Source organism: Gracilinanus agilis, chromosome 6 (genome assembly GCF_016433145.1).
Source record: "Gracilinanus agilis isolate LMUSP501 chromosome 6, AgileGrace, whole genome shotgun sequence".
Lineage (NCBI taxonomy): Eukaryota > Metazoa > Chordata > Mammalia > Didelphimorphia > Didelphidae > Gracilinanus > Gracilinanus agilis.
In genome coordinates, this window is record NC_058135.1 from 236,213,230 (window position 1) to 236,223,224 (window position 9,995).

At 44.0% G+C, this 9,995-nt stretch overlaps 1 protein-coding gene across 1 annotated transcript in view; it reads right to left on the reverse strand.

Moving 5' to 3' along the window:
* Positions 1–9,414: 9,414 nt before the first annotated feature.
* Positions 9,415–9,995, reverse strand: part of LMO1 (LIM domain only 1) — a 63,705-nt gene continuing 63,124 nt past the window's right edge. Inside the window, exon 3 of the mRNA XM_044681812.1 lies at positions 9,415–9,921. Within this exon, the coding sequence (XP_044537747.1) occupies positions 9,816–9,921 (106 nt within the window). The 3' untranslated portion in view covers positions 9,415–9,815. The remainder of the gene's footprint in view (positions 9,922–9,995) is intronic.

Below are 9,995 nucleotides of genomic sequence, written 5' to 3' on the forward strand. Positions count from 1 at the left end.
AATAGCCTGGTGCAACATAGGCAGGACTCAGAAAACCAGAACAGTTTTCTCAATTACTATAAAAGAATATAAAAGAATATTCTTTGGAGTGGAAAGGAGAGAACTTAAAAAGGCTTAAGAGAGGTTGGCTATTATTTTTTAATTTAAACCCTTATCTTCCGGTGTATTGGTTCCAAAGCAGAAGAGTGCTAAGGGTGGGCAATGGGGGTCAAGTGACTTGCCCAGGGTTACACAGCTGGGAAGTGTCTGAAGCTAGATTTGAACCTAGGACCTCCCATCTCTAGGCCTGGCTCTCAATCTACTGAGCCACCCAGCTGCTCCTGACAGAGGCTGGTTATTGCAGATAAGCAGAGATGATTTCAAGGCATTTGGCCCAAACAAACTACATGCCAAAGTACAGAAGGAGTTGAAGACTCAGATGCAGAGTGATATCTGACAGAGCTTAGAGAATGGATGAGGTGTCACAGGACTGAAGGAAGGCAAATGTTTCTTGCATTTTCAAAATAAGGAGGAGAATGGGGTCTTAAAACTAGGGGTCACTGACCTTGACTTTTGATTCCTGACAAACTTCTAGAACATATTGTGAAGGAAATAGTGGATCGAGAAAAGGGAAACAGTGATCACAAAGTGCCAGCATGACTTCATCAAGAACAGGTCATGTCAGCCTAACCTCATTTTCTTTTTGACAGAGTTCTTAGTTAGACTGACTTACCTAGATTAAAAAAAAATTTCACAAAGCCTCTTCCAGACTTACCACCATCACTTAGCAACCTCCCCTCCTTTGAAGTTCACTCAATTAAAATGTTCTACCCAATTCAAATGGAGGTGGCTGTTGTACACCAGCGCTTGGGTCACTCTCCCTCCTTTCTCAAAGAGTTTGGCATCTAGCCCACTGGTGTCCTTTACTCCCTAATTCCTGTCCTTATTATACTAGAGTACTTCAAAATCCATGTTGTGGCCCTCTCACCTCCCAGTTCCCCAGGCTCCTTCAATCCCATAACCACTTCCTTTATTTCATCTCAACCACACATAGAGTCACACAGTGGATTTCACACATTACTCATTTGTTCCTTTTCTTTTTCTAAGACCATAAACTTTCATTTCTACTTATATGTATAAATATGCTGTTGTTCAGTTGTTTCAGTTGTGTCCAACTCTTCATGACCCTGTTTGGGATTTTCTTGGTAAAGTTACTAGAGTGTTTTGCCATTTCCTTCTCCAGCTCATTTTACAGATGAAGGAACTGAGGCAAAAGGGATCAAGTGACTTGCCCAAGGTCACACACCTTGTGTCTGAGGCAAGATTTGAACTCAGGAGTCTTATTATAATAATTAGAACTTATTATCACCACCGCTAAAATGTAAGCTCCTTCTAAGCAGGGATTGTTTCATTCATTTCAGCCCTTAGCACTGTGCCTGATAGAAAGTAGGTACTTAGAAAATATGACTGACGGAAAAGATGGAGAGATGTGGTTTGGACGACAACAAATAAAGTGGATCTAGAGCTCTTTGAATGGCCACCTCTGAAGCGTAGGCATTAATGGTTTGATGTCAGCTAGAAAGGTGGCCCCCAGTATGCTGCCCTAAGACTCTATGCTTGGCCCTGTACTATTTAACATTTTTTTTTGCCAATGATTTGGTCAAAGGCAGAGGAGGCATGTTCTAGCTAACACGCCGGATCATGTAGTCGGTGCCCATTTTAGGATAAGCTAAGCTAGGACATTGGGTTGAATTTTGCAAGATTAAAGTGTTATACTTGGACACCACATTTCTCCTTCTTGAGGGTGAGTTCCATGAGGGTCAGGGATGCATCCTATTTATCTCTGGTAGTCCCCCAACACCAGCCAAGCAGTAAGTATATAGGGCTGCTAATTAAGAAGGAGCTTTCGAATGAGCAAAAGGCAGTGCTATGTAGAGATCGGACACCTGGCTCACTCCATCACCACCCACAAGATGTACCCTCTTCCCCTGGGAGCATTAGTGGATGTGGGGTCTCCAGGCTAATGAGATTTTTTTTTAGGACCTACAGGGCTCCTGTCAGTATGCATAAACCAGAGCCCAGTGTGCATAGGTGGGACCAAAAGATCCTTAGAGGGAAAGATGGAAGGCTGAATACAACTGGTCAGGGCTGAGACTCTTGGTGGCAGTGGCTGTCTTCCTCCCTTTCCAAGGACCCTGCTCTGCTTTTTCAAGGTTTCTGAGTCTGGGAGGCTGACTCTTAGTTTCTCTCGTTGTGAGGGAATTAATTGTTGTGCATCCTAGAGTGGTGAGACAAGTTAATTACATAATTACTGCAAAATGACATGTTATTTCATGGACTACAATATGGTAACTCTGTTGGAAACAATCGTAATTGCCCAGAAACGGCATATTCTGGGGCCCTGCTATCTCTTGATAACCATGTAATTAACGTGGGTGACGGCTTTATCTGCCACAACCCCCCCAAGTTTGGGAAAGGGGAAAAAAGAGGGAAGGGGATACCAAACATTACAAAAAGCCTGCTCTTGGGGCAAAGAGAGGGGTTGGTAGAGGCATATGCTACAGCCTAGGGGGAAAGAGTTTGTTTTTAAAGGCAAGAGGGATAACATTGGGTTGAAACAAGTACTGGATTTGGAGGCAGGAAGAGCTGGATATATATCCAACTCCTGGCATTAACTAGTTGAGTGATCCTGGGTGAGTCTCTCTAAATCTCAGTTTTCTCATCCATAAAATGGGGAGAATAATATCTGTTGTATGAACTATTGTTTTCAAAGTATGATCTGGGTTCAAGTCCTGCCTTTAACATATACTGGTTGAGGGGAAGCTAGGTGGTTCAGTGGATAGAGAATCAGGCCTGGAGTCAGGAGGTCTTGGGTTCAGATCTGGCCTCAGATATGTCCTAGCTGTGTGATCCTGGACTAGTCACTTAATCCCAGTTGCCCAGCCCTTACCACTCTTCTGCCTTGGAACAAATACATACTATTGATTCTAAAACAGAAGTTAAAAGTTATCAAGAAACAAAAATATGTACTGGTTGAATAACAATGAGCAAGTTACCCAACATCTTAGTGCCCCCACTTGTTGGGTTGTTTTTCAGTCATGTCTGACCCTTTGTGACTCCATAGACCATAGTTATCCATGAGGTTTTCTTGGCAAGGATACTGGAGTGGTTTGCCATCTCCTCCTCCAGCAGATTCTTTTGTACAACAATCAGAGGTTAAATGACTCGTCCATGATCTTACACAGCTAGCAAGTATCAGACACTACATTTGAACTCAGGTCTTCTTAACTTCAGGCCCAATATTCTATTTACTGAGCCACCTAGCTGCCTCCTACTGCCACCAGGCAACTTCTTAAAAGTATGATTTGTAGGAGAGCTGCTAATCTGTACTGGTTGAGGATGTTTCTTCACCAGAAAAAGCTTATCCAATCATAGGTCTAGAAAAAGAAGTCTGAGTGATTAAAGAGATCAAATGAGCTAATGTATGCAAAACATCTTGCATCCCCCATAACAAAATCCATTGCTTGCTACAGAATACTTGACATTTTCCCTACATGTTTGGTGGTGTTAGACCCTTCACCGCTGTTTTTCTTAAGGTAGTATGATGATCTCTCTGTGTTCTTAAAGGCAATACTGACTGGTCCAACCAGTATAGAAAGGCTTTGATGACAAGCATCCATAGTGGGAGTCTGTCAATCTACAGAATGCCCAGCCCAAGCCAGGAGAGGCTCATCACCAGACAGTTAGGGTCCCTCAGATGATGGTTTTGTGTTTCTTTTTTAGGACGAGCAATAGGGGCAATTCCTCCTGAAACCACCTACTCATGCATAGATGGGTTGGCATCCCATCTACTAAAAATGCATAGATGTGTTTATGTGAGGAGTACTTCCACAGAGGAAGTCATGGATTGAAGGATCTTGGGTACTTTGCTCGAATCAAAGAATCATAGACAAAGTTAGAAAGAATTTCCCAATTTCCTAATTTTGTATATGAAGGAACTGAGGCCCGAGGAAGTTAAGAAACTTGCCCAAGGTCACTAAATAATATGTATGGAACTAAGTAGTATTATATGCAGAATATCCCAGCCAGAATGGGAGCTTCTTGAAGGTAGGCACTGACTTAATAGACTTTTAGAAAAACAGACAGCGGAGATGCCTGAAAAACAAGAACAACACAAATAATTAGAGTTAGATTCAGAATTTGAGCACAGATTTCATCTACTCCAAAAATTAGTGCTCTTTTTAATACACCCAGATCTCCAGTGCTGACACAGACCCACCTCTCCTGGTCCTTCAAAAAAGAGAACTCCCCCACCCCTTCTACCTGACTTTTCCCACCTCAGTCTCAAAATGGGGGAATAGAGTCCCCTTCTAGCATAAGAGAAGCTGGGTGAATGTGAGCCCAGTCTGTCTGCCTTGCCAAGGCCTCTCCAACCCAGATTTCTTCCCTTAGGCACTGGGGCCACATCTGGGGATGTGTCTGATAGATTGAGAGGACAAAAACAACAGCTACAAACCCAGGGCTTTTTAGATCCTCCCCTTCTATCTCTTTCAGCCCCTGGGGTAGTGTCTGGAGAATCTATTATGATTGCTCTAACCCTTCCTAACCCTTCCCACTTCTCTGAGGCCCTTCCTTAACTCTGAGAGAACTAGTAAAAAGAGAAGTCTGTGTGGGAGCAGAAGCTGAAGGAACCTTCAGGGATCCCTTATGCCAAACCTCGTCTCCCTTCTTTCTTTATACATTTGTTCATCTTGTATGATTTCTGGCCTTCCTATTCGATTGGATTTGGGGGCTTTGGAGAGTATTCCTATGAGGGGCATGTGCGTGGAAGAAGCATGGAGCACAGGACAGGAAAGGATCTGAATGTGAAGGTGAGACCTTCCCTCCAAGTGAGGCAGTCAGCTGGACTTGTTTTAGATCTCTCTTCTACCCAAGGGGGTAAGGAGCTACCCCTGAAGGGCAAAGGCCTTCCTCATGCAACCCCTGTCCCAAAGCCAATTGGTATGAGATTCTTTTCTCATTAGTGGAGATGAATGCCTTTCCCTGCATGAGGGAGTGGACTTGGTGAGAGTGAGAGAGCTCAGTTTTCTCCAGTACATACCTCTTTTGAGATTCTTCAAGGATCTCATTGTTCCAGGTGCTTCTGGCTTTCTGCAGAGAGAGAGAGAGAGAGAGAGAGAGAGAGAGAGAGAGAGAGAGAGAGAGAGAGAGACAGACAGATAGACAGACAGACACAGAGAGAGATAGACAGAGACAGAGATAGATATGATGTTGGTGATGATGATGATGGAAGAAGCCAAGTTGCTGAAGAAAAAGACTCTGGGAAGATGTGAAAGGGATCAGCAGTCTCCATTAGAATGCATCCTCAGATTGCTATTCCAGAGTCTTTGGAGAGTTTCCTCTTGGGTGAGATCTGGGCCCTCTTTTGGTTGACCTGAATTAGCTTATTCCCAATGAGAGAGCTCTTTCACTCTGTATCATCTTCTAGAGTCTCTTACTATATCTTAATTGATTTCTGTTTTGCTGTGTTTTGGATAAATAAGTTTCTTTGCTCTTCACTATTTATATTCATTGTGGAACTGATATTGGGTGGGAAAAGGGGTCAAGCCTTGGAAGTTCAAGCCTTGAGTTCCCTTTCCCCCAATAATAATAAAATCTGAAATTACATCGATTCTAACCACATCCCCCTAGACCTGTGATGGTGAATCTTTTAGAGACCGAGTGCCCAAATGACACCTTCATGCCTCATGTAAGCTTCACCCTTACCCTAGACAGAGGATGGAGGAAGTGTTCCCATTGGGCTCCTGGGCAGAGGGGTGGGTGATGTGAAAAATTTCCTCAGGCAAGGTGGAAAGGGGGAAGGGAGCAGCCCCCTCTGGTGTGCCTTAGGTTTGCCAACACAGCCCTAGACTAACTATATTTAAAGGAGCAGATATAAATGTATATATAAAACATATATGTGTATTATATATCAGATATATTTGTATATGAATATATTGTCTATGTCATATGTATCTATATAATTCTAGCCTCAAATCTCTACTCTCTGAGCAGGACAAGTGGTGGCCTCCAGCTCCAACTTCCTAGTTACCCTTTTGGCTCAAAGGAAAAGTGTTCCTTGGAGAAGAATGGGAGAGAGAAGAAGCTAGAGATATATATTTCGCCTCTCTTTGAGCCATACAAGGATAGTCCTTGCCACGCATGGAGCCCTGTTACACTTGGGGCTCCCTCTACACTGGAATGAATGATGGTAGTGAAACTCAATAGAACCTTTGTTTGGGGGTAGCTCTTGACTCTTGGTTCCAAAGACTGGCCCAACTCCCTTGGTCTTTCCCAAGTCCCTCTCTTGCCAACTAATTACCTTCTTCTGTGGGTCATTTCCCCTAAGCCTTTTCACTTTGTTGGCCTCCATCGTCATGGCCTAGATACAGCTTTCAGTTTTGTGAATCTATGTGATATGAGTGAGACTATCTATACTGAAGACCACAAGTGGACCCAATGTGTGGAAGAAGGGCCCTCCTACATGATAGGAAGGCTCCCTGCCTGGAGTGTCCCTCACTCCTCATCACGGAGGGTGTTTTAAGGGAGTCTATTTGTGCAAGGATGTATGTGCTTTTGACTTTATTTTTTAAATTAAATTCTTTAAAATTAACAAAAATCTCATTTCTTTCACTTCCTACTTCTTTTTTCTGTTGGGGAAAAAAGAAAAACAACCTCTGATTCCAAATATGCATATAATGACCTTGACTTTAGGTCTATTTCTATGTGTACTAAAATGAGACTTGAATCGATGATCAATAAACGTTTGCTCTAGTTCAAAATCCTAAGGGTATTTGCTGGTATTTGTGTGTCTATGTATGCCCCTTTGTGCCTGGGTATTTTTGTCTGCCTGGTATCTCTTTCTTTTTCTGGGTTAACATCTCCTTGTATTTGTGTTAAGGCCCTACTTGCCTTTCTGGGCTATAGGCACTTTGCAATGGCCTCTAAGAGGGTCTGGGTTGGAGGGGAAAAGAGGAGAAAGGACAGTTTGCCCTCCCCACAAAGCCCAGCTGGGGTGGAGCTTTGGGGAAGGAGCTGGTAGGTGGAAGTGTCCTTGATGTCTCTGACTGCTCTCTGGGGTACCAGTCTAGCCACTAATAGCTCCCCAAGAACATCTACACTTTCTACTTTACCAACCACCTTCCCATCCATTATCTCATTAGTTCCTCTCTCCAAAAGAGGCGGGGAGGAGTTTTTCCTCTCCGTTTCACAGATGAAACAACCAAGACTCAGAGAGGGGGAAAGGACTTGTCCAAGATTACCCAACAACATAATAGCATAGTCCAAGAATTTGGCCTTCCAGTAGATAGGCTCAGTCCCCTGCACCATGCTGTCTTTCCAAATACAGTGCCCATATTTTCTTCTCATCCTATTCCCCTCACAGGACAGGGTGAGACCCACAGGGCTGTGGGAGACTCAGGAAAATTTAATGTGGATGTAGGCAGTGATGGCTGGGCTTTAGGTTCACAGTGACCCCCTCTTGTTGGTGGAGGAGCCCTAAAGTTCAGCATGTGCTGCCAAGTCTAGTTTACAGACAACCTTTAGATCCTCAGATTTGGTGATAACTCTGAGAATCCATACCTGGCCTATGAGCCTTTGACAAGAGGAATCACTCAGGCCTGGCATGGTGAATAATTCCCTGCCTCAAGAGCCAGGGCACTTGGGTGCCTGGCCAGTCTCTGCCACCGAGAGGTCACCGTGTGACCCCTGGCCAACCACTGCCAATTTCTAGGCCTCAGAATTTCTCACTCTGGGTAGGAAATGAGCAAGTTGTCCAAGGTCCCAACAGCCCTGTTGTTCTCGAGGCTCCGAGTGAAGTTAGTCCTCCCTTGGCTGCTTCTCTGTGTGTATGGGTGAGAATTACATGAGATTTACATGTAGCTTGGTCATGCAGTGGATAGAGCACTGGACCTAGAGTCAGAAAGATATGAATTCAAATCTAGCCTCAGACATTAGCTGTACCACTTTGGACAAATATTTTAACAATCTCTGCCTCAGTTTCCTCAACTTTAAATGAGGATAATCATAGCATGGTCCCTACTTCCCAGATATATGTGCATAGCAAATGATTTTATTTATAAAGTGCTTAGCACAGTGTCTGGCACATGTTCAGTCATTTTTAAGTCATGTCCAACTCTTTCATGGCTCCATTTGGGGTTTTCCTGGTAAAGTTACCAGAGTGATCTGCCATTTCCTTCTCCAGCTCATTTTTACAGATGAGGAAACTGAGGTAAATAAGGTCAAGTGACTTATCCAGGATCGCACAGCTAGTAAATATCTGAAAACATATTTTTCTCCAAGAGATGAGTCTTCCAGATTCCAAACCCAGGGATCTATCCATGGTGCTACCTAGCTGCCCTTGAGTTACTATCCATTCCTTAAACTCCACCCAAATACCACCTCCTTAGGGAAGCCTGCCCAGTTTCCTCCCAGTTGATGGTGACCTTTTCCTTCAGATCTTATAGAACACTGTGCTCTGGACCTCTGTAATGGGCTTATCATGGAACACTGTGTATTATGGATTTATCTGTGGATGTATATTATCTTCCCACTAGACTAAGCTTTCTGAGAGCATGGAATGAGCTCATGGGTAAACTTTGGGTCTTCCTCAGTGCCAGGGCCAGGGCATTAAATACAGCCACTACTTAAATGTTTGCTGAGTTAAATTGGATTTACTTCACTTGGAGAACCTGGATCAGTTTTGGATCATAGGTAGGTAGGAAGCATGGTACATAGAACACTGGATTTGGAGTCTGGAAGATCTGAGTTCAAATCCTACTGCAGATACTTCCTAGCTGTGTGACTCTGGCCACTTTACCACTATTTGCCTCAGACACATCCATCTGTAAAATGGGGATAATAATGGCATCTACCGCCTAGGGTTGTTACAAGTTAATATTTGTAAAACAGTACACAGATTCCAACTATTATTAGTCACTTTAGCTTTGTAGACTCAGTTTTCCCATCTATAAAATGGGTTTAGGGGGTCAGACTAAGTAAACTCTAAAAGACCTTCCCAGTTCTGGCCTTCTTGGAGGTTGGATCAGATTAGAAATATAGGAACATGTCTTATAAACAGTAGAACAGGGGACAGCTGGGTGGCTCAGTGAATTGAGAGCTGGGTCTAGAGATGAGAGTTCCTGGGTTCAAATCTGGCCGCAGGCACTTCCTAGCTATGTGACCCTGTTCTAGGCACTTAACCCCCATTGCCTAGCCCTCACCATTCTTCTACCTTGGAACTAATACACAGTATTGATTCTAAGACAGAAGGGAAAGGTTTAAAAAACAACAACACTGTAGAGCATTGTATGAGTTATTATTATTATCATCAAATATTTAGCAGAGTTCCCCTAGAGCCAGTCTTCATCCCCAACCCCAAATAAACCACAGGGAGGCTCCCCAGGAAACATTCATACTTTTTTAATTCACACCAGTAATAAAATTGCATTACATTTCTCATAAAATAAATGTTCCAGTTTATATACAGAAGACAGGCTGTACAGGCCCTGCCTGGCCCCCAGACTCACGCACAGACTAGTTAGGTGAGGTGGGGAAAGGCGAGGCAGTGCTCAGGAACAGGGGCACAACCGCACATCTACACCTGTAACTGCTTGGTGCCGGGCGGGGATGGCGTGGGACCAAGGAAGGGGGGGTCCCCTCTGTGGATGAAGAATTTTAAAAAGATCGTGGGCAGGCCAAGCCAGGCCAATGGCGGGCTCCCTTGCTGCAGCTGGAGTGGGCTGGTGAGCTGCTGGCAGGGCTGGCCCCAGAGCCCCCAGACCAGGGCAGGGGTGATGCTACTGAACCTGTGATTCAAAACTTCCATTCAGCTGCCCCTCCTCATAGTCCATCTGACATAAGATCATGTTGTTTTTCAGGAAAAATTTGTCTCCCACGCAAAATCTGGAAGAGGAGAGAGAGAGAGAGAGAGAGAGAGAGAGAGAGAGAGAGAGAGAGAGAGAGCTGTCTCTTATACA